Source organism: Lycorma delicatula, chromosome 12 (assembly GCF_047948215.1).
Source record: "Lycorma delicatula isolate Av1 chromosome 12, ASM4794821v1, whole genome shotgun sequence".
NCBI lineage: Eukaryota > Metazoa > Arthropoda > Insecta > Hemiptera > Fulgoridae > Lycorma > Lycorma delicatula.
The window spans coordinates 62,709,536-62,736,278 of record NC_134466.1 but is presented as its reverse complement, the minus strand read 5'-3'; the positions used below and the strand labels follow the sequence as shown (position 1 = coordinate 62,736,278).

At 30.6% G+C, this 26,743-nt stretch overlaps 1 protein-coding gene across 1 annotated transcript in view; it reads right to left on the bottom strand.

The window, feature by feature from the left end:
- Positions 1–8,365: 8,365 nt before the first annotated feature.
- The window catches only part of jumu (Forkhead box protein N4 jumeau), a 54,716-nt gene continuing 36,338 nt past the window's right edge, over positions 8,366–26,743 (bottom strand). The window contains exon 8 of the mRNA XM_075379393.1: positions 8,366–8,459. Coding sequence (XP_075235508.1) covers positions 8,366–8,459 — 94 coding nt within the window. The remainder of the gene's footprint in view (positions 8,460–26,743) is intronic.

The following is a 26,743-nucleotide window of genomic DNA, read 5'->3' as shown; positions in this document are numbered from 1 at the left end:
TACCTAGACCATATTTTTTATAACCTTCTATCATTTTTCTGTCAACACCATAAGTCCTATACTATAGAACTACTAAGTTTTCCGTTCTCAAAATTGAGGTACATGTTTTTTTGTCCTATTTTGAAACTAATTTATCACCATTCAGGGAGTTATTGCAGAGACTGAAACAAGTGATATGTTAACTGTGCTAGGTTCCGGCTATATGATGGATGCATCAAAACCTCCCAGTCAAGTTCTTGCAACTGTTGTTAGGTTGTTAAAGATATCGCGCATTCTGGCGGTTATCAGTGTGTTGTATGACATCCTTTCTGTTTACTAATTCTGGCCGTTTTGTTTTTAATTGCTAAGTGCAGTCACATTAAATGCCAACAGTACAGGTTTGAGTCTATCATACTGCTTGGCAGCAGCAGCAGCTTGTGATACACGATGCCCCTCCCGTTACACCTAATACAACATCTTCCTGGCCGTCAGTGTGGGCTTTGTCACAGACTATGGAGTTCCTCCTTGCTTCAGTCACAATATTTTTCACTATTGTGTTCTTAGGTTATCCACTTTTCATCACTGATGATCATCCGGCTTCAGAAATGGCTCAGTTTTGTTATGTTTCAGTAGAGTTTCACAGATAGAAATTCAATTGAGTAAAGTTTTCTCAGTCAGATCATGTGGCACCCAAATGTCAAGCTTCTTTTTGTAACCAGCTTTCTCTGAATGGACTAACAGTGTTTTGTGATGGGTGTTAGGCCACTGGCAATGTCATGAAGGCTTGCATGGTTAGACTTTTGCCAGAATATCATTTACTTTCTCTGTGATTTTGTGGCTGGTCTTCCACTGCAAGGAGCATCTTGGACATCAAGATTTCCAAAACAAAAGCGAGTGAACAATCTTTTGGCTGTTGTTTTTGAAGACATTTCTTGCCCATAAACAACACAAGTTTCTTCACGGTCCTGTGCAGCATTTACATCTTTATCAAAATAAAATTATAAGATGTTCATCAGTTTTGCTGAACGTCCACTGATTTTCATTGCGCAATACCTTACGTCGAAGTATAAGAATTGCAACATTTTTTGCACATCTAGAAGCTTCAACTGCCAGCTATCAAATATTGTTCGGCCTGACCCACTGCGACTCTTATACCCTGAGATTTAGGACATTGAACTATATAGTGTGCAAAACATTCATTACTTTGGACTTCCTATTATTAATGCATAGCAAATTAAAACTACAAGTTTAAGACATTGTTACAAAGGTAATTCATTAAGTTAAGAGTATAGTAGAAGTAATTAATTGAGAAAGAATATTAAAAACTGTATCCAAATATATCTATCGATAAATATAAAATAGCATGAGAATCATTTATAAAAAACTTACAAAAATCACTAATGAAGATTAATTTGAAATGAAGAAAATTTGTATACACGTCTTTCTTACAGTGTAAGTGAGCACTAAGAAAGAATTCTGTTAAATTTTGAGTTTAAAAGTTCAAATTGAGTTAAATGTAATTTATTATTTTTTGAATTTTTCTGATATCTACTTGATTTTTGGTATGTGTGTGTGTGTGTATGTGTGCACGTGCACTCTTATTGTATGTGTGATGCGAATGGCTTTACCAGCTTCTGGTTTCTTGACTAAAAAACATAGTGTTTTAAAAAATCATTTTCCATTTCACAGAATACGATACAAAAAAAATAAAATATTAAAAAACCTCTGTATTTTTATTAACAATTTTAAAACCCCTTTACTTTAAAATAAGGAGTGCGATACATGCATACATTGTGTTTTTTGACCCCAAAACATACAGATTTACAGAAAAAATCCAATACCCTGTCTTTGACATGATCACTGTACTTCATCTTTTAATATAGCTGTTTTAGCCATATTCGCTGGAAAAGTAATATTTATTTATAAAATAACGTTAAGTTAACCATTGTTGAAAACTTTGTTAGTAGCTTTCTTCACATAATTTAATTCAACTTTGATAGCTAAGATACTTGCTAATAGTATTTGATGTTAATCCCCATAAAGAGATGGGGGAAAAACTTTTCTTTTTTGCTCCTCCTGGATTCCCATCCTTGAATTTTATTACATCAATATTCTATTATATCAGTATATAAAGTAGTTTCGATCATAGAAGAACTGCAAGAAGGCAGATACATAAAGGAGGGTGGTAGAGGAAACGTTTTATTTTAAACAGTCTGAAGATGAGTATCGACAAGTTCAGACGTTCTCGCGTTGGGGGTGCACGCGCTACCACCCAACCATCAACTCGAATTGTTGAAATGTTTGACAAAACCGCCGACGGGAATTTCGATTTCAAAAACGACCTTTGTGCAACGTCGGATTGCCTGTTGATGATGACGATGGTACAACATTTGGTTACGTTAAGAAAATGTACGTAAAGCAAAGCGAATTAAATAATAAATACTTACCATCAGTCTCACCGATGGACGACAATGCACTCTCCTTGAACCAATTGAAAAAACAGACGTCGTTATTGTCAACTATTTACCGAAAAACCTTTTCGATAAAAATGAGATAACTAACGCAAGAGGATGCGTTATCGCAAATGGTGGTGCACCAATTAATAGCACGGATCTCACTACAAAGTAATATGTAGACAATGTGGGGTCAAATCAACAAAAATTATTGTTTAAAATGACAGATGGGATTTTGTCGAGCAAAAACCGTATTGTGGATATCAAACAAAATGTTATGACGAACGCCAAGATGCCTGTACAGTCGACTGATCTCGCGACTAAAGGATATATTGATATTATTAAGAAAACGTTCGTAAAGTATGTCGATTTCAATAATAAATACTTACCATCAGATGACAATGCACTCTCTATTTCAAATAAGCGACTATGTAAAGTCGGTGATCCTATTGAAACGACAGACGTCGTTACTGTCAACTATTTACGAACAAACCTTTTCGATGAAAAGAAGAAGATAGTTGACGCTAGAGGTTGCGTTATCACTAACGCTGGCATACCTAAGAATAGTTCCGATCTTGCTACAAAGTCCAACGTGGATTATATGGAATTACATCAACAAAAATTACTTAAGGGCAAGACACCTGTAAAACCGACCGATCTCGCGACTGACTGATATGTCGATGACATGCTATTTAAGTTTTACAGATTTCTATTAAACATTGACATCGACGCTAACGGACACTTTGATAAAAAAAAATGCTTATGTATGTATTAACCACTGACAGACATTACCAATGCGATTCTGCAAACACAGATCTAAATAGTAAAGATACAAAGGAGGATGATGTGAATAAAAATATGGTACGACCACCGAACACGGATCCAATGTAAGATAGTGTAATGTTGTAAACAAGTTCATTGTCTGTCCAACATGGCAAGAGTGAGGAGATCAAAACGTCCTGTTCAAAAGGGTATGTTGAGAAGATCTAAACGAATAGCTTGTCTTAAACGAGGCGGTGAACTGTTACCAACTCTAACTGTAGGGGTGTTAGCATCTTATATTGGTGATAAAGCATAAAAAGGTGGTGGGTAAGGTTGTAAACAAAGGGATCGATTTATTGCCGATAGAGTTACATATTCCGGGATATCAGTACTGCGGACCGGGAACGAATTAAAAGAGGCGATCCCGGTGTAAAAAATTTGGGCGCTGCTTGTAAAGAACACGATATCGCATACGCTACGTACAGTGATAACGAAAACAGAGCGGCAGCAGATCGTAAATTAGCCGATAGCGCTTGGAAAAGAGGTAAAGCTCAGGATTCGAATATCGCAGAAAAGGCTACTACATTAGCGGTTACAAACGCGATGAAGTTAAAAGCAAAATTTGGTGGTGTAAGAGTAAGAAGAAGACGATCAAAAAGGAATAATATAAAACGTCTTGAAATTGTGAAAAGAAAAGCGGGCACTGCAAGACAGGGATTATACCTTAAGCCCTACCCTTTGACCGGATCGGGGATGGGTGGTAAAAAAAAAACCGTCGTCGTCGTCTCCAATAAAGGGAATACCAATGCGTCCGCTATCGAATATAGAACTGATGTGGTACGCGAGAAAACTAAATATAGCCGATTTTCGAGGAGTCTTAATGTTGGATGCATTACCCAAACAGCCGAAGACTAACGAGTCTGCGATAGTTAATCTTGATCGCAGTACTGGTCATGGAACAGACTGGGTATGTTATAGAAATGTTATGGAATGAAGAATGCATGGAAATTGTCATAAAAAGTATTAACTGCCTGCTATCGCAATAGTATTCAAAAACACAATGTTAATGTGGTGACATGAAAAAGGCAGTATTTGCCACTCTTTCTCGCTGTCAGTCCAGTGATGAATAATCAAATCATAGAAAATATCCTACAGGAGAAGATACTTGGTGTTTCTTTCGATGAGCGATAATGAAAAATGAAATCTCTAAATCGCATAAAGATAAGTTAAAAACTGCTCTAACAAAGAAAACTCTAAGAAGAATTCTACCTTTATATTAAGAGCTCAGATTCTATCCTAAAAAGATGTGCGACTAGTAAAATGTAAAATGCCAGTAAAGTGTTACATAATGTCATCTGAACCAAGTGTCCAAGAACTCTACTAACTTAAAAAATAAGGTTACAAACTGGTTTATATAAAGCTGCATGTGAGTATAGCTACAACAGCACAACCAATCTGAAAAGAAGAGATTACAATTACCTAAAGCACATAATAAGTATTTGAAATAAAATACCTACAGAAAAAACTAAAAGTTGCTCAGCTAGAACAGGAGGAAAATTTAGTAAACATTACCTAAAAACCTTCATAAAATTTGTAAGTATATATTTTGTATAGTTAGGATTTCTATATAAGGCATATTCATAAAACATATTTAGTAATTTATAATAATGTTTTATCATGTGGGAGATATAATGAGAAAGTGCAAAATATAAGTATTTAATAGTAAATAAATGATCTAAAAGTTATAATGCAGTTTTCTGAAGATTGGATTTTTCACTTTTTAAAAGGTAAAATATGATATATCCCAAAAACTATTAACCCAAGTTTGAAACTTTGAATACTTGTTTATAATATTATAATAAATTTTTTTGGTATAATAAGTTACTTTGTAGATTTGAGGGGCCACTGTTTGTCCAAATCAGTATTATTTAATGATTTTTTATTCTTTTTATAAATTATATAATTTGATGAAGGAGAAAGTTATAATGTTATGCATATCAAATTTTGTAGTACTTTTAAGGGATTTAAAATGAGTCCAAATTCATAAAACTTTGTTCAGTAGTTTTTCAAGTTATATCTGTTTTTGCATTGTTATGATTTCTTTCCAAAAAGGGTAAAAACAAGCAAAAAAAAAATACTGAAAACAGAGTCCAAATTTAATCAATTCCTATGCTTTAAAAGATATTGCACATGAAAATAACATTAACAATGAAAATGGAGAAGAAATAAAAAAAATAATAAGACTTTCTGTGGGAAATCCACTTAATAGACTTGCCTATAAATATTGATTAATATGTGTTGGTCCATTAGGCCAGTTATTATTTTTAGTTTTCCAGTCTGCATGAGCAAGTTTACATTGTGTGTGGAAATGGAGGTGATTTGCTTTGATCTGATTTTGGACTTTGTATTTTTTTTGTTCATGTGTGTGTAGCGTTGGGAAATTCCAATCGCATGTTATCTTCTAAGTGACAGCCCACCGTATCCTGAATGCTGCCTTCTCTTAACTCTGGTGTTTCTTGGTTCAGCTGGTGGAGTATTCCTTAAAAGACCTTTCATGGCTGACTGTCTTGGAGGTCACCTGTCGTGGGAATAAGTCCAAGTTACAACTCTCTAGGTGTGATTTGATGATAAATGAAGTTGTGAAGTTTGTTTAAATTCAGTTCACTAGACAAATTTCTCCTATTCATTCTGGATGTATCATCACTAATAATATTTTTAACACTAGAAATAGTATAAAGATTGGAATGTATAAAAAAGTAGTACGATTACTTATTACTAATAACGTACTAGGATGATTGGTCCAATTTGGGCATATGCGGTTTTTAGCAGATCTTGACATTTTGATGCAAACCAAAAGGCTGGATAGAAATTTTCCAGATTTTTAACGTTCATGTGTTCAGTGTTGGCCTCTAAATCAGCTTATATCTTCAGAACTACTGGACTGATTTTGACCAAACTTGGTCAGATTACTTCTACATATGGGGCATTGATGCCAATAAATTTTTAACTTAAATTTGTCTAGGGGGTGAAGCTGTAGAGCAAGGTCACCCTCAGTATTTCAAGATTTCACCTGATTAATGTCATATATTTCTTAGGCACATTTGTTAACAATTAAAAAATAACAATATTTGCAACAGTTTTTTTGCAAAATCACACTCCTACCCTAAAAATTAGTATAACCTACTGCTACATTGTGACATCACAGATAAGTAGTAGAATTATATAAATTAATAATATTTAAAGTGTAAAAAAGTAACTCGGTCTGGCCAGGTCTCAAACTTGACTCGGTCCTGGTGCATTAAGCCTTACAACCACCAATCTGCCAACTGTACAAGCAAAATTTTTTCAATGTAAGACGTGTAATTACATTAGTTAGTGTCGACTGTCGCCATAAGTACCATCACACCCATGCGAATTAGTTAGAATCATTGAATTAAATATTTTAAATTAAGTTGTGTATTTAAGTCATACATCAGAAACAACCCACAGTTGTACAACTGTGTTGTCAGCTTTTTTTTTTATCTCTATTTAGGTACTTTATAATAATAATAATAATAAAATTCTTTACTATAATTAACAAATTTGTTTATGTTAGCTGTGAAGTAAATTTATTTGTACATCACTCAGTAATGGGAGATCTAATTTTAATAAATTTTTTATTATGAATTAATAGTGAAATTAAAATTATTCACAGGGAGTTGAATGCTAACTCCTGCAGACAAAACATGTTATTTTGTCATTTATTCAGTACAAGTAACTACTCCTACTAGATATCAAGGAAGCGTATCTCAGAATGGACAAAGCAGGGTCTGATTTATGCCCATAAAAATGAAAACAGGAAGTTGATCAACATAAACATGGTATGATAAAGTAAAAAATAACAATTTCTTCACACAGAAAGTGCAGAATAAAACAGCAACATTATTGTGATACTTTGAGGATTAACCAGGAAACTTATATATAGTACAGGTCATGTTTCATGATGTGATCATGCCTTCCTGATTCCAAGAAGCTATGATTACATAATTTTTATCAATAATAAAAGTAGTATGTTACCAATTAACAAATTTTCATTTATAAGCTTTAATATATGCTGTAACAAAAATTTCTCTAGAAATTAAAAAGCAATCTTTTAAGTTTTGTCTACTTAAAATCTTCCATTAATACTTTTTAGTATGTAAGTATTCATGTCACGGGATATTAATTTTTACTGTAAATTGAATAAAGTTACCACTACTAATAGAAAAATATACACATATCTTAACTGCATCTGAAAAACGTACACAATCATTCTTTAGTTTTGACCGTTTTATCTATATTATGAATTGACATATTTTATACATGGAAATAATAACAAAAATTAACTGCTTAACTTGTAGTAATAATTTATTACACATTAACTGTTTAAAACATCAAGTTTTTAAAAAAATGAGTTGTCAGTTATCTTGGTCTAGTCATAGTTTTGTAGAGGACAAATTTAAATCATAAAGGCTGATAGCAGATTAAAAAAAACATACTTTACACATTTATAATTACAAAAATTATAGCCTCATTAAAAAAAAATCAATGCAACAAGCTGATCAAGAAGTCTTATTGAACCTTTTTTTAGATGACTCAACTCTTTCTTGAACTTTTTTATATGTGCTTGTTTTTATAAATAATGTCAAAAGGGGGAAAAAAGTGAAAACAAATTTTAGTTATGGAGTGAAAGAAATTGTAAGGCTACCAGGACTTTTAATTGAAGAAAAAACCTTTCCTAATAAATTACTTATTCGTTTAAAAGTCCTCGCACAGATTTAATTAAAAGATTAAATAAAATTAATCTTTTGATGAGTTCTTTATAAATGTTAATCAAATATTTTTCCATTACGCCTACAAAACTGTTACTTTATTCTGTACAGATTTTATTCAATTATTAACAAATCTGATGTGGACACTACATGACTTCCTTGTATTCCTACTAAATTACAGATACACATTATGAAAAGTACATAAAATTTTTATTTCACCAATAACTTCTGATTTTTTTTTTACTATTATTAAATTATTATTTATTGTAAATTTTTTTTTACAATCACTGGTTAATAATTATTAATAAATCAATATATTTAAATGAAAAAAGACATTTGAAATACAAATGAGATACATTTGTAAGACAACATAGACCGAAACTAGTCAAAATGGATATTTTCGTTGAAATCTGAAAACCAAAATCTTTTGTGATCACAATTTTTTTCATGTTCTAATACCTGTACAATACTATATCTGTGAACAAAAAAAAAAAAAAAATATTCATTTGACCATAAGCACATTTATTTTTGGAAACTAATGAGGAGTATTAATTTATAGAACAAAAAAAATGTTATTTTTGTTTTGATTATTGGACAATAAACAATTATTTGCTTGGTTACATTGTCACTCAATAAAATTTGAAAAGCCTTCTGTAAGATAAAATCTAGTAAAATTACATTTCAATTCAATTAAACCCTAAATCCACAATCCTTAAGTCAAAAATGAAATGGTTACAATTGTAGTATATTTCCTTTGTTTTCAATGAAGAAAAAGAGTTCAGGACTGCACTTGGATAAAACAAATGGAAAAATCTATCTGTAAAGACGCTAAACTAAAAGTAACCAAAAATCCTTTTTAAATGTTTAATTGAAGGTTGGGCTAAAAGGTGGAATGATTCACTGTAGAATTTTTTTTTGTTTTTCTGGGAGAAAAACACTTTTGTGTTATCATTGCATGAACATGGTATATTTGTTATAAAAAATAAATGTTAAAATAAAAAGGACAATTAAAAACTAATGAAAAAATAAACACCCAGAAATGCAAAAATACATCTTCAAAGTAAAAAGCCTGTAATGTATGCTAAAAGCGAAATAAAAACACAAAGAATAAAAAGAAATAAGAACATTATATATCTTAAAATAATAAAATTACCATCGGTTTCATAGCAAATGGTTTGAATAGATGAAACACACTACAGTAATTTATATATTTAAATATAAACAAATAACCTTAACACACTGTAAAACACAAGATAACAACATCTCATTATCTCCTAGAATAGTTTGCATGTTAGCCCCTAGTTTAAACTTGCGATGCAATGTCACATAACAGATACAATTCGCAAGGATGTCGTGCACCGAAGTCAGGACGGGTTTACTAGGCGAGCCTAGTAAACCCGTCGAGAGGAGGTAGATAACCTCCTCTTATTATTATTTTTAAGAGTTATTTCTGTGTGTAAAATGTTCTTAACAAACAGTTGAAAACAGTCCTCATGATTGTTTTACTGTAAATGATGTACTTCTATTAATAATTAATTTCTTTGTTATACCTTATAACACTAGTTAGGAAATATATGTATAAATCTTTATATATAAAAATGTTAAGTTCGTTTGTGTACGCTTCAAAAACTCAAAATGTTCTGCACCGATTGAGCTCAAATCTTAGCACGATATATAACCCGCATCAAAGATTGTTTATAACTATTTTTCGCATCACTCACATACCCGCAACCGCGAGAAAACAGTTCTTTAACGGTCAGCTGTGTACCAGTGACCGCACCATCTGCCAGCAACGAGGGGAACACTCGCCATACTAGCTAACGACAACCGCAGTCACATGTGAAATAATACCTGTTCCCAATTACATTGTTTATTAACAAAAAAAAACAAAACGTATCCACTTGCATCTGATTCAGATTATTATACAATCTGAATTAAATATTCACTTTAATCGAGGTACTTTTATGTAATCGTGTCGTGATTGAGCTGCACCTTTCACCAAGCTCTGAATTTATTAGAAAACGACCAACAGTGGGTTATATGTATCAATAACGCGTGCAACACTGCACATCCAACCCAAATTCACAATTATATTGACCGCTTACTTCCCTTCATCTCCCAAAGAGTTATGGGAAAGATATCGATTGCATATGGCTGAGGATATTTTGCATAGAGTACGCCTAGAAAATGCCAATATGACCATGGAATTTATAGAAGGCATTTACAACGAAGCATTGATAAATATTGAAGACAAGTGCTTAGTTAGCTATTGCAAATAAAGTTCTTAGTCAATTGGGAATTCCAGCACCCACCCGAGCTGCGATTGCTTCATTTGATGTGGATTTATGCCGTAAACAGAGTTACAACATTGGTGATCTTCAGTCATATGTCCAATCAAACATTCCCAAATTAACACGTGAACAGAAAGGCATTTACGATCGCATAATGGAAATTATAAATGATAGAGTTGGGGGGACCTTCTTCTTGGATGCGCCAGGAGGAACTGGGAAAACATTCCTCATTAGATTGATTCTAGCAACGGTTCGTTCAAAAAATGACATAGCCTTAGCTCTTGCTTCGTCTGGAATAGCTGCGATATTGTTACCAGGTGGAAGGACTGCGCATTCAGCTCTGAAGTTGCCATTAAACATGCAAATCATCGAGACTCCCACGTGCAATATTTCCAAAGCATCCGGTATGGGAAAAGTATTACAAAAATGTAAACTCATTGTTTGTGATGAATGCAGGATGGCACATAAAAAATCGCTTGAAGCTCTTGATCGATCGTTACGAGATTTGGGGAAACGTTCAACCATTCAGGAATGCTTTGATATTGCTCGCAGGAGATTTTAGGCAAACATTGCCTGCAATATTCAACACTGTGGCGACACATACGTACATTGCAGTTGACTACGAATATGCGTGTCCAGTTGCAGAATGATCCATCAGCTGAGGTATTTTCACGACAGTATTTTGGAAGTATTTGAATATCTGAGTATTTTCACATTGGAAACGGACAGCTGCCAGTCGATGAGATGTCTAGATGAATATCATTTCCTGATATTCAAATTAATCATAGAAATCACGATTGGCTCAGTGAACGAGGTATCTTTACCGCAAAGAATAAAGATGTCTATCAACTTAATAATGTTATTCAATCCAGCATTCAAAGAGAGGAAATTACATGTAAGTCGATAGACACCGTTGTGGAAGCAGATGAAGTAGTTAATTATCCAACGGAATTTTTAAACTCAATTGATCTGCCAGGGATGCCACCACACATATTAAAATTGAAAACAGGTGTGTCAATTATCCTGTTGCAGAACATTAATCAGCCAAAACTCTGCAACGGCACGCGACTTGCAGTTAAGAAATTGATGAATAATGTAGTGGAAGCAACGATTTTAACGGGGCCCTTCAAAGGTGATGATGTCCTCATTCCTCGAATACCCATGATCCCGACCGATACACCATTTCAATTCCCAATTTGATTAGCATTTGCAATCACAGTCAATCTTAAGAATTGTGTGGTTTAGATTTAGATGTGGATTGCTTCTCTCATGGACAACTGTATGTAGCGTGTTCCCGAGTCGGAAAACCAGATAGCCTTTATATCTACGCAGACAGTGGAAAACAAAAAAAATATTGTATATCCACAAGTATTGTAAAATTAAACTTCTATAAAACGTATGATTTGTTTTGTTTCTCATTTCTCATCCATGCAACCACAATGTGCCACAGCGAAGTGTGGCGGGTACAGCTAGTCTATTTATTATATAATAATTTTTTTTTAAATTTATAATTACATTAATAATAAAAAGATCATTTATGATCAATGTGAAATTAATGAACAGGTTATTGAATATTAAAAAAGTAAGATATTTATTAATGTAAATACTATATACAGAAAACAACCTTACAATACAAATTACAAAATTACTGAAAGTTAATTTATTATTACACATTTTTTTCATTTAATATAATTATACAAAAAAAACCTACATTATAAAAAAAAAAATTACAGTGGCCTCTCTCTTAACCAATCTTTCCATTAACCTTTGTCAATAGGGTGATATTTTTTAAAAAACTGTAACATAATTATGTACTATACACATGTGCATTATACTTAACTGAAACAAAATATGTGTATCTACGATAATAGTACTGTGTAATTAATTACAATATTTAGTTTATTACAAATTCAAGCATTTAGATAAAATGAATCATAACAGATATTATTTATCTTAAAAAATACTCTAGTCCTGTATGTCCTTGTTAAAGTAAACACTGTGTATATTATACCATTACTGTAATAAGCAGCTGCCATCTTTCTATTAGTTTTAGAAGACAGTTTTAGTTTTCTTTTAGTTTTATATAGACACTGTGAGGTTCAATTCAGTTGTGCGTTAAGTTTACATATATCTACATTGAAATATTTTTTTCTTTGTTTTGTTGTAGTAATTTACAGTATACTGTACTTTATGAATTTTTATATGCACTTAATTTAAATTGAATTATGTACTGTGACAAATAAATATTGGTGATAATAGGAAATGGATCGTAGTTTTGCTGGAGAAAAAATGCAAGGTTTGGAAAGTTTAGAAAAGAGGGAGTATGTTAAAAAAAAATTGCCTTCGATTTTGGGATCTGGGAAACTAAAGTAAAGGAATGGAAGAAGTGAAAGGAAGTACACTGAATATATAAAACTTGAATATGCATTATGGTTTCTTCAACAAAAGACATAAAAACGTGCCTTTGAGTGCCTAATAATTCAACAAAAAGTTTTAAATTTAAATCAGTCGCTTAATGGTGATATGAATTTTAATGTTAGCAAGAAATGGCTTACAAAATGGAAAAAACGACATGGTGTTCACTTTTTTATCAATTTGCAGACAAAAGTAATCACTTGATCAATCTGGCAGCTATTAATTTTTCAAATCGGTTAATAAATATTATACCTCACGTAAACTTGGTGGCTGATCATATTTATAATGCAGATGAAACAGGTCTAAATTATTGAATGATTCTGCATAAGACGTTTGCTCAATAAGCAGTACTAAATGCTTTTGGATCACATAAATTACTACTTTCGTCATAGGAAAATCTGCAAAACCTAGGACTTTTAAAAATATAAATCCATCATCACTACCCGTTTATTATTGTGCACGGAAATCTACTTGGATGGATTCCTTTTTATTTCAAGACTGGTTTGATAGTGAATTAGTTCAGAGTGTGAAAATAATTCTAAAACCAAAAATCTTCCAGAAAAAGTCATTCTTCTATTAGACAATGCGCCTAGTCATCCATTATGTGATCTTGAAAGGAATCAAATTAAAGCCACATTCCTGCCAGCAAATATTATAAATTTAATACAACCAAGGTGTTACAGCAATTTTGATATAATACAAATTTTAAAACAAATTAACATCAATAATATTATTTACATTGCAGGAGGCACATGTAATAAAGTATTTGAAACCACACTGTAAAGATCTTGATGTAAAATTTGGTGTAAGCATTTGCGATGACAAACTCTTGTCATTAGAACGACAAATATGAGGGGGGTATGAAGCAGCTAATGAACAAGATTAAATCAATCAGAAAAAAACATGATTTAATCATGGTTAAATGAAGATGAAAGTGTGGAAAAAGAAATGGTTGATAATAAAATAACTACTGTCGGAATGATAAATACTGAAGAACAAAATGAAAGCGAGAATGAATTCGATGATAATCAAGAACCAAAAATGTCTCATGCGGAAAGTAAAGATATGTTGAACAGCAGCCGCCTTCAACTCCAGTCGTTGTTCTGAATCTGAAAAGATGGTGGGATTATTCAGCTGACAAATGCAAGAGTAACATGAAACAAAAGAAAATGACAAAACATTTTTTCTCATAGCTAACAGTGTTTTAAACAAAACAGTACTCTATTTAGTTTAACAATAATGTATAATATAAATTGCGTTTGTGTTGTTTTAATTCTAAATATGTAATGTACATAATTTACACGCTGCAAAATTTTATTTTAATTTAGTATTGATACGGGAAAAGCAAAATTAAGGTTTTTTTGGTCATTCATATATCCAGTACTACATGTAATTTTATATACGAAACTAGTATAATATTATAATAATTAATTTATATTTAATCTTACAATAAGTACTTAATTTCATGATCCAAACTGGTTTATATCACAAATATAGTACACATATAATCAATTCTTAGTTATATAGGGTTGTAAATGAGCTACAGTTCTGACCGCGACTTGGTCCCATCCAAATTGGTTAAGAGAGAGGCCACTGCACTGTAAGAAAAAAAGTGAAACAATTGTCAAGGAAAGAACTATTTCATACCAGCTGATAATTACACAAACATAATGAATACAATTTATAATTACCTTTTACTTCTTTCAAACTTGTACTTTAGACTAATCTACAATATACCATTGGTAATTCAAACGGCAAAAATATTCTGTTACGCTGGTAGTATTTAGTGGAAAAAGTATTATTACTTGTGTTAAATTGAAATTGGTGAAGTTTTTTTTTAGCTTTATGGTTGTTAATACATGGATAAAAGGTCAGATGGTAAACTATAATATTTTCAGTAACAAATAAAATGATTCTGGTAACAGATGTAAATGTGCTAGTTAAGGCATTTTTTGGACATATTTTCCCATTGAATTTAAAATTAGCTGTCACCAGTGCCACACAAAGTATGATGTTAATTAATGACTGCATTTGGTGAGTTAATGGTTTACCATGATAATATTGTGTAGAAAATCTATTCCTAGTGTTAATTTACCAAACTATAGATATTATTTTATTTGTTCCTATTATGAATATGTAACTTTTGATATAATTGTTAGCCATTTAATTAAACAAGTGGTATGAGGAGAGTATTTTTTATGTTTAAAGACAAAATGAAGTAATGATCTGAGTGCATAGTCTAATTGAAGTTAGATATAGGAAGTGTTTATGTGAAACCTTCGGTGTTACAGGAAGGTGTAGGGATTGCGTTTCTGCAAATCAGTTAATTTGATAGTTGAGTATTATAAGTTATGGTAGATAGTCGTGGTTGGAAAAGGCCATACAAAGGCAAAGAAGGTTGTATAAATACATTGATGGAAATGTCTGCCAAGGCATTTGCTTTGGTTGTATCCTGACGGAGGCCAAATAGATGACTGTGGTATTATATGTAGAGGGTCAAAAGACAACCTCCGGATGGGTGGTAACCCATCAGGGTTAAGAATGGAGGGGCTGATGTGTCAACTGGGATCGTCACAAGGTGGGTGTCTTCCACTATGGTCAGAATGAATTCAATAAATTGACCTTTGATATGAAAATTTAATTAATAAAGTAAAAATTAAAAATAGAATCCAAAACAGTCATAATTGAATGTGCAAGGTTTAGTCAATGCCAAAATATTTTTTTTGCATTAATGTTATCTATCAGAAGCGCTGTTTCCAGGGAATAATGATAAACAACAATTTTTTGAAGAGCAACGTAAGTATTTTAACAGTATAGTGAGAAAGCTACAAAACTGTACACTAATAAGAAAACACTGTTTGGGCTGAAAAAATGGTATGAAACTAAACACTGAGATAATGCACAGCTGCTGACAATACACAATGGAAATTGAGTAACATCCAAAAGATGTAGGGTGATCAATTGGTGGTTTAGCAATGAAATTTCCTCTCTGCCACAACTCTACATTTATCTAAGAAAGAAAAACAGCAGTCGTCATTTTTAATTTTAAAGAAAAATTTTAAATATACATAATTTCAAATGACAGCAAGAAACTTTACTACATCACAAACGGATGAAAGTCAAAACACTGAGTAAAAATGATTTACAAAATGTTTTGCTGTCAAATATTGTAGTATTTTGTAAACTGTATTTTAGTTAATGGTAAAATAATTGAACATTTGTTACACGTTCTTCACTAAGGTTAATATCCTACTATAAATCATTATTACATGTAAATTGTACAGGGTATTATGCACCACCTCTCTACCTGAATTAATCTGTCTCATAGTTTTAAAAAAAAAGTGAAAAATTATAATTAACAGTTTTATACATAATTAGAATATCAATGGACAAATATCTACCAATGTTAGCTTATAACACAAGTACTACTGAGCCGATCTGAATAATTCTTTTACTGAAAATTCATTAAAGTTTAAGGATAATTTTAGGTATAGATATGTCCAGGTAACTCAAACAAATTAGCATAGATTTGTATTTTGTACAAAAGTAAAGGAAGAGAAAGGCTTTGCTTTTGCAAACCAACATCAACAATGTGATTTCAATTTATTTCTGTTTGTATAAGCATGAATGAAATAGATTTTTTTAATAAAACTTGCCAAATGAACTTATTTTTGAACAGAGGAATTGAATACCAATTTACACAACTGAAATCTTAGCAATGTCAAATATTTTTATTTTAAACACTTTTCAAACGGCTTCTTCTCTTAAAGAAAAATTTAATTTTTCTCAGTAAATTAATCAGGAAAAAATTAATTAATCCATTACCCTTTTAGTAAAAACATTTGCTAACTTACACACTTGGAAATTTATTTTAGCAAACAAATTATAAGCTAGGAAAAATTAAACCAAACGGAATAGATTTGGTCAAAGGAGTAGTAGTTCAGGTTGTTACATGATAACTAAATAATAAAATGTCAGAGAAAGATAAGAAATACTTTTCTTGATGAGGCAGTACTAGATAAATTCACTATTTCTTGTTAAATGTCGTAGATTTAATTCAGATGGTGTTAATAGCTGATAAAGAGTAGTGGTCAGCCCATATTTGTTTCAAATGATGATAGTTTGTAAAATACTAAAAGAAATCAACACAACTTCTATAAAAGTCACTCATAAAACTTTTCTTAATAATCTACATTTTCCCTTTGTATTATTCAACCATAAAAAAAAGACAATGTTCATATTGGATTTAAAGTAGGTCACACTGATAAAAACCCGGTTTTAAAATTTGACTTTAAAATACTCTAGGTTGTTTCGATACTTCATTACAGTGTGCGTGGTTTTTATTTAAATTCAATATAAATTCACATGACCAGCTAAAGCAATAATGGAAATTCCTGCTTTTATAAAAAAAAATACCACTTAACTTTTCTAAAAATTCGCTGATTGATGTATGGGATAATTTTATATTATCTTATTTTGTTTAAGGAAATTTAATTTTCTTTTTATTCTATTCTAAATCTTTAAATTATTTAAAAAACCTATTAACCAGATCTTTGGTCATTTCTAACAGCCTTTTTATTAATTTAGGAATATAGTCAATGTAAAACGTTATTCAAAAAGAAGGAGCAGATTTTAAATATTTATTTCTAATGAGTGACAATAGATAGACACATAAGATACATCAATGGATAGAGGAAAGTTAAGTTTTAGTTATTAGTTTCATTAAATGCAGACAGCAGCAGTGTGGTTTACAAGAAAATGGCGACGCCATAGGAAAAGTTGTTTTGTGTGCTGTAATATGCAAAGAATGAATACCGTTGTTTCAGTACAGTGTGTATCTCATTGCAAGTTTAACAATGAGCCGTCTTGTTGTAAACAGATTTATAACTGGTACAAGAATTCATAGAAGATGGTTGCATATGCAAAGAGAAAAGCACTGGCCGTCCTCACATGTCAGATGAAAATGTTGAACACATCCGAACTGCTTTTGAACATAGTGCTAGGAAATCCACAACTTGGAATTCTGCAACCAACAGTATGGTGTGTGCTTAAAAAACATCTGCATCTGAAGTCGTCAAAGTTGCAGTTACTTCAGGCATTGCATCCTGGCGATCATGAAAAAAGACACAATTGATGTGATTCCAGGACAATGGATTGGAAGAGGTGGGCAACATGATCTTGTTCATCTTAAATGGCTTCCAGCGTCACCAAACCTTATCCCTTGAGATTTTTATCTGTGGGGGTGTATAAAAGACAGCGTATATGTATCACATGTGTTGGCTAGTCTTCAAGATTTGGGAAATCAAATCATTACAGCAGTTAATCCAATAACCAGGGACCAGTTAATTCATGTGTGGCAATAAATGGATTACCGATTCGACCTTGTTGCATAACAAACGGTGCTTATGTTGAATGAATAAAATAAAATTTTGAATTTTCCTTTATTCAGTGATGTATTATATGTATTTTTATCTATTGTCGTTCATTAGAAATAAATATTTAAAAACTGTTCCTTCTTTTTGTACAACCTGTTTATAAATAAAGAATCAAAAAATACTGATGAAAAAAATTGTAAAATGAACTCTGAGATAAATGTTTGTTAATTTTTTTCTATCTATTTAATAATCAACAATTATTATTATAATTGTTGATTAAATAAAGTAGGTAAAATATATTAATATTGTATTCCATATGAAAAATTATACACCATTTCAAATAGGCCAAATTGATGACATGAGAGTGGGATCTTTCTATTTAGTTTCAAGAAAACAGATCAAAAAAATAACGTACACATATATAACAAACAACATAAACATATAAGAAAGAAGTAAATGAAGGGGTAATTTAAGATAATATAAAGGATAACATAATATTTGTTATTAAAATGTGACATTATGTTGTGCCCTAACATAAACAATAATCACTTAATTTTAATAAAACTTAAAATTTTTCTGCGTGTGAATTATCTCACTTTTGTAAAAAAAAACCCGTATAAAAACTGCTTTAATTAATATAGAATATGTAAAACAGTTTCTTATCTATAAAATAGTTGATATTTAATTTAGATTAGTGCGACCAACAGTATTTAATATCAATGAACAAAGATTGTATAAATTTTACATTTTTTTTATAATAAAATTTCTGTAGAAGTAAGATTTAAGTTACCATTTTTCCAAGCCTTGAATCTTTATACAAGATTATATTTGGATTCTTCAATAGCGCTAAAATTATTGAAAATACATTGTTTAAACAGAACTGATATGTTATATAAAATTTTTTTTATTAATTTTTAAAGCAAAATACAAATATTGTACACTTAATCAACTATTATCATCAAACAGCAAAATTATTGTTTTTTAGATTACATCATTACATGAAATGAATGAAAAAATATTATATTTAAACATATTTATATCGGTATATTTAAATATTATTTAAATTAGTATACTAAACTCTTAAAATCAAATACAAATGAAAAAAATAATGACTGATTTTTATTACCAAATATAACTTTTTAACCACTACGTAAATCATTCAACTTCAATTAACTATATATAAAACAATAAAAATTGACATGAATATATATATATCATAAGAAACATATAACGTATATACTGTACATTAACAGAATATTAGAACCACATTTATCCAAATCTAATTAAACTTAAGTGATCCTGAGAACATGGATTTGAAACAATTTTCATCTACAAATACAAACTTATATATGTGATCACAATTCTTTAATTCAGCTTACCAGGTAACAGATTTGGTAGAAAGACATCTTATCAGAATATATTTAATATAATATATTAAAAGTATCTTTTCACACATATATTTTTTTAAAGTTTACCGTTTTATTTCTGTGAATGGATGAACATTACATATAGTGATAACAAATTTATGAATAAACAACAGTTACACGATCAAAGCGTTGTTTGCTTGCACATTAAATATTACAAACAAACTTTACCAGCAATAGAGATTACTTTGTTTTACATAAAAAAAAAATAAAAAAAAACTGTTATTACAGAAAGCAGAATACTCTATATATGAAATCAATCCATCTTATCAGCTGCCTTCAAGGCATCTATTTCAATATATTGTTGAAATACAAAAATAACATTCATTATTTTCATTTCTATTGCAAAAATTCATACGAATCAAATCAACGTAAATGACGTAAAACAAAATTTTAACGATTTAAACTTAAATGTAAAATGAAATATACCCCGTTCAAAACCTAATCTAAATGCATATATCACACTCGATTCAAATTTGAATTATATATAGATGTATTTATATAAAATTTGCACAAAAATATCATGAAAAAGATGCACATTAAACAAACATTCTACAGTCATAATGTTCTACAATAATAAATTACTAATGAATTTCAAATTCATCAAAAATCTTACAAAATACTTTAAAAAAGACAATATTCTACACCACAGTATTTTATTACATTATTGTAATAATTTTATGCTAATACAACATTAATTATACAATAAAAAAAATTACAAATTTTATAATATACAATAATCTAGAATATATAATTATATGATACAAAACTAAATTACTGATAAGACACGTTAGCTGATGACATCAAAATTGTTCATAGAGTAAAAACCATAAATTTGTATCGAGATATAAAAAATAAATAAAGTGAAATTTCACATCGTCTGGTGGACATTAAGGTCTGTGAAGGTTTATTTATTGACTACCAAAGTGTAAAATAATTTGGTTGGTCATATATAAAATATTACTATGTGTTTTGTTAATTTATAATTTAACGCGAGTAGCAAAGCAGTTTAAACCCATGATTTAAGTTAAAATTATGCAGTTAGAAAGCTATGACGATAAACTCCACTAACAATTTCTAGTATTGTTTAACACACTGTCTGCGTACTACTGTAACATTAATGTCATTTAGGGCCAGGGAAAATTGCGTTCATTAACATGTCTCAGTATTGGTTCACAAACAACAATAGTTACAGGCCACGTGAACCAAATGTCAGTCACATGCAAACATTTACTTCTGGGCTTTGTGATACGTAACTCACTTTTAATGGATCTTTCTATGCAAATGCCTCAGAGTGTAACACAATATTCTTAGCCTGAGGTTACTGCATTTTAGTCATGATTTATGACATCATATATTTTGATTGTTTTATACTTATCGTAATATACATCGCATTATTTGATAATTTTTGTTTATATTTACATTTTTAAAAGCATTTATTGGATCTAATAAAATGTAATATAATTTTATTTTTATTAACATTGACACTAATACAGGTCAACTGATGAGAGCCAATGTAATATGTGTAAGGTATTGCTGAGTTGATTTCGTAGTTATGCTGCTTGATATTGTATTTCTTTGGAACTTTACTTTTATTTAATAACTTTTTAATGTTAGTAATTTAACTCATTCATCTGGTGAGAGACGGGCAGAGTAGAGGGAGTGTACTGCATAGTGGGGAGACAATCACTTTGAAGTATACCTGGCAGCGGTTGGTATTTAATACAGTAAGGTTGAGGAAGCAACTCTTGATATAAATTAACGGTATCTTATTTCTTACATTACACAGTATTTTTCAATACTACATTTTAACAATATTTCTCAAAAATATTTTTCAGTACTTTAGTTATCTGTTCACCGACTAGGGTGAGGTATAGCTTTAAGAAGTCAGAGTTAAGTGCTTAACCCTTTGAATCCCAACATCCTTTTTTCCAGTCGTCAGTAGTTTATGCATAAAATCTTGATGTCCTTTTATATAGAAGTTTGTAGTACACACTAAAAATCTCAGTGTCCAGCAAAATTATTTTTTATTATATAACAAATCAAAATATATACAAATAACATATCAAAATGATCAGAAAGAAACTATCATTAATATCACGTCAAAATATTTAATATTCCATATATAAAGTCCAATGTATCGTGAATGAAACTATTAAGTAGGCTGTGGCGACTAGGTTAATCAGCTGTAAATTGAAGTTTGATGCCTTTGTTGTTGCTGTGAGTTAATACAAGGTTAGTGTTATGTGTTTTGTGGTTTACAGTGTTACCATAAAAAAGTATCATGTACTATCTCCCATTAGTGAAAATACAGTTTGTAGATATCTTGACGATGACAGTTTTAGCAATGATTTGTCGAGTTCAGATCTGGATAATTTTAGTGACAGAAGATCATATGTTGATAATACTGACAATGTTCCTGACAACAACCCGGTAATTGCTCAGCCTGGAAGATACATAATATTTAGGTCTATCTCTTACTTTTAGTGACTCTGGGGATGAAGATGACAATAGTTCATTAATAAATGAAAGTCAAACCTGTACCAGTAAGCCTAGACCGACAGGACGACCATTTGGTCCTGACAGCCAAGTTATCATTCTAGTAGTGAAATCAAGGATGGATGGGTTGATGTGAATGAAGATGATGTAGCTATTCCACACAACTTTTCTTTTCAAGAAATACCAGATGTAAAGCACTGTCCCCCCCCCCCCCGCCTTTGTGACTCACTGGTTACTGTATACTTTAAGTTATTTTTTACTACTTATATTTTGAAAATGTACGCAGAAAAAATGATATCATAAAAAAATGATAAACTTACATGCTACGCCCAATTCCATTCCTTGAATTTGGTCACGTGTTATACAGCTGCTGAAATTCAAACTTTTATCACAGTACAGATAAATATGAGGTTAAATAAAAAAAAACCAATGATTGCAAGCTTACTGGTGGACAAATCAAAATCACAAATGATGTCTTTGTTTGTAAGAATGTTCAAAAGAAACCGATTACAAAATATTTTAGCACATTTTCACCTGGTTGACACTTCAAATCTTCCAAAACCAAATGAACAAAATTATGATCCAGGTGTTTTAATGCAACCCAAAGCATTACATGTTTAGACACATATTTGAGCATTATTAAATGTGAACAATTTTTATCAATAGATGAGAGAATGGTACCCTCAAAAATCTACAGTCCCCTAATACAGTATATATCAAATGAACACTATAGATTTGTCATTAAATTGTGGATGGTGTGTGATGCTGTTTCACATTACTGTTTAAACTTTTTTGTTTACAGAGGAACAAAAGGTACTAATAGAGATATAGTAAAAAAAACAAGGTCTTGCTTACTCTATGATCATGAAGCTTTTGAAATTAGGGGGATACCTGAATAAAGGGTACCCCATCTGTTCGTCGATAATTTTTTTACTTCTGTAAAACTGGCTAAACATTTATATTCAAAATACATGTTTTTAACTGGAACGCAGGGAAAAAACAGAAAAGGCATTCATTCCATCTGATGGGAAAGACAATTATGGAGTAGGTCAGAAAAAATTGTATGCTAATATTAGCATACAGGGAGAAGCAACTGCATAAAAAACCAGTACTTTTACTTTCTACTCGTGCAATAGCTTCAAATGAGCAGAAGTCCAAAAAACAGGGAACAGAATATTCATTTTAAATAAACCTACAATAATAACAAAACATAATGACTACATGGGAGGGATAGATGTAAGCAATCAAATGCTGTACCAGTACCTAAGTGATTGAAAAACCCTCAAGTTTTGGAAGAAAATTACATTCAATATATTTGGAAGAATGGTATTAAATGCCTACCATTTATATTAAGCGAATACCACAAACCCATTATTTAGACTAAGATTTACATAGCATTGGTAGATGAGCTGAGCAAAGATTGGATGGTTTCTTGGATCTTTGTCATCATCATCATCATCATTAGACCTGTTCTCTTTTTTATCCTCTTTCTCTCTGTTAGCCTTTTGTTTTCTTTTTCCGATAATATTTATTAGCGAGTTGCTATAATATGCAAAATGAGCGGTGTATTTTGAACACTTAGTAAAACTGATCGGGAACTTAGGAATGTTCAATCTGATTTGTTTAGACAATTCTAACCTAATTTAACAAAAATTTATCAATTTTTTGCCAAAAATCAATATTCCCATAGTAAAATTGTTTCTTGATTTTAAGTTAAGGGACTTCAAACTCATTTTTTTGTTTTTGGATTCTTTAATATTTAGAAAAGTTTTTGAATAATATATGACCACAAAAAACATTTCTAGTTGAGTATGCATTGGTTTTCCTACAATTAAAAAAAACTGCTAAAAAATATTTATAATAAACAATTTTTTATCATAAGCTTACAAATAGTCAAAATAAGGCACTGTACTGTTTTTTTTTTTTTTTTTTTTTTTTTTTGTTTTTTTTTACCAAAAATAAGATAAGCTTGCAATTATTTTTTTAACCATCTAAAAAAAAGGGTCTGGTCCTCAAAGGGTTAAGAGGAAAATATTCTATAATTTCTGTAAAAAGAAGGAATACAACATTTTTTCCTTCAGATAACACAACATTTTTAAACTCCATATGCACTTAACATAGGCATCAGTTCCACTTTCTCATGCTAAGTATTATATTATCATTTGCATATGATAGTTTTTTATTCCACTGTATGTTTCTTCCATCTATTTGTTGAATTACATTCACGCAAAATACATAGATAATTTACTTCAAAAACTGCATTGAGCTGCCGTTATATTTCAATGTCTATTCTCAAGAATTTAATTATTCTATACTATATTGTAAAATTATGACTAGCTCAAATCATATTTATGATAAAAAAAATAATATATTTAATACTCTGAAGGCTAAGACTAAGCATATCATAGGCATAGGTGCCATATACCAAATGGCATATTCGTTCATATAATCAATCTTCAGTTCATTTGGAATGATTCACAATTTAAAAAAATATCTAAATTGAGGATGTCACAGTAAAAGGGCATATAGTGTTAAATGCCCTTTTTAATGTGATTCAATATTCTGAATTTATGCATTTCATATAATATGGCTAGATTTACATTTTAATAACAGATGTCATGCCCCCTTTTTGTGAGCACTTTTTCATAACCTCTATGGAAAATGAAACCTGTTATAATCTATAAGATTGTAAGCTTTATGTTGTTGCAACTTCTCTGAGTTGTTTAGTAATGTTATCAGTCTGCTAGTAAAGTTTGTTAAACAATGGAAAGTAACACGAACAAGGGTAGGAAAAAATCAGTGGATAAATCAAAGTGGAAAAAGAAAGTGAATAGAAATAAACGTGAATCTTATGTAACTATTGAAGGAGACAATCATGCAAGGATACATTTAAACCAGTACAAAAGTGTTGTGCAAGTTTTTGTTACAAAACTACTTCTACTGATGATCAAAAATGTTCAAATGATTTTGGGATATAGGCATCAAAGCTGAATAAAATTTATTCTTTGCAAGTTGTCTGATTAAACACAACGTAAAATTTGTACGAACCTTTAAAGAAACGAGTTAACATATGTAAATATTTAGTGTCTGCAAGCGATGGGCAAAAAAGTAATGTATGTCGTAATTTTCTTTTAAGTATATTACAGATATCAGAAAAATATCTGGATACTGTTTAGAATCAACTGTTAATGGGAGAATCATTTGATGACAAAAGGGGGCAAACATTCAAATCAACCTCGCATTATTGAGTCCAGAGTCTGGGAGCTTGTTAAGGAATATTTGAAAAGCATACCGCATTTTGAGTTGCACTACACTTGGGTAAAGTCAGGACTGATGTATTTTGATAATTCAAATGTAAGAGTTAAGTCCCTGTAAATTTCATTTCAAGATTATTATAAAGCAAAGACAGGGTCTAATGTTAGTATTACATACAAGAAGTATAAGTTTTTTTATAGAGTGCTGGCACCTACAGTTTTCATAAGTCATGTGCTGATGTTTATGATTACTGCTGTAAATCTGAGTTTATACTTCAGGCTGATAAAAATGATCCACGTAAAACTCAATACAATTTTCACCAAATACGTGTTTTAATGCTTATCATGAACTTAAAGAAGAAAAAATTAATTTAAGCAAAACAAGAGGATCAGATTTATTATTACTGAATTCAACTTCAAATAAAATTTACCACTTCCAAAGCTTTACTGCACAGTTCAGTTCTACAAACGATTGCTGTGGTTTAATGTTTGTAATGTGGACATTCACAGTGAAAATTGAGAAAGTTTTACATACACTTTTTTTGAAACTGAAGGTAAGAAAAATCCTGATATCATTTTTTGTGTATCAATTGAATTAAGTCTAATTCATTTAAAAATACTGTATTTTTCTTTGACGTAGATTTGGATAAGAACAAAAATTTCAAATTTGTATGGTTTTGGTCTTGGTTTTCAAAGGTTTATAATGTATCAATATTAGACATATTTCCCGAATGAGGCCTTAGTTATTGTCAGTGTGACTGCAATTTTGGCCTTTATTCAATGAAGTTGAAGAAGCTTTCGTGCATTTAAACAGCAAAGGAGTACCTTGAAGTAACAGCTATGTGCCGTGTGAACTCTGAGCCCTTCAGACAAATTTATTTTAAAAGAATGGTCGCAGAACCTACTTCCTTACTTTTTTAAGAAACCTGTTGCTAAAGGATGTAAATTTCAAATACAAAAGTATCGACAGATATTATTATAAGGCTGTATCGACAGCCTTCTGATACAATCAGTGCTTTAAATCACACTATTGTGGTTTTATTCCATTTACTTTTTGGAAGAAACATATGTTGTCTTCTGAGGTAAAAAATATAGAATCTGTACAAATGAAAGAAGTTACACTAAATTTGGCTAAAGTTAAAGATATTATATTTATATGATTTTATTAGTGAAGAAACTAAGAACTAGTTTGAATTCTGTTTTAATTATATAGACTAGTGTGAATGTTAATAATCTAATTTTTAATAATGTAATCAGTTTTCTGTGTGACTAACAGTAAAATAATATTACATTTTATATTTCCAAGATTTTTCTGAATAAATTCTTGTTTCACCTTAAAAATGGCGTATGAGGGATATTGTTATTTTTGCTGATACTTTTTTCTGTTTTATTTAATAATTATATTGTTTATTTTGTACCTTACAACTGTATTAATATATAATTTACTTAATCAAGATTAAATTTGTCAAACGCTTTTAAAAACTTAAAATTCATTTTTCTT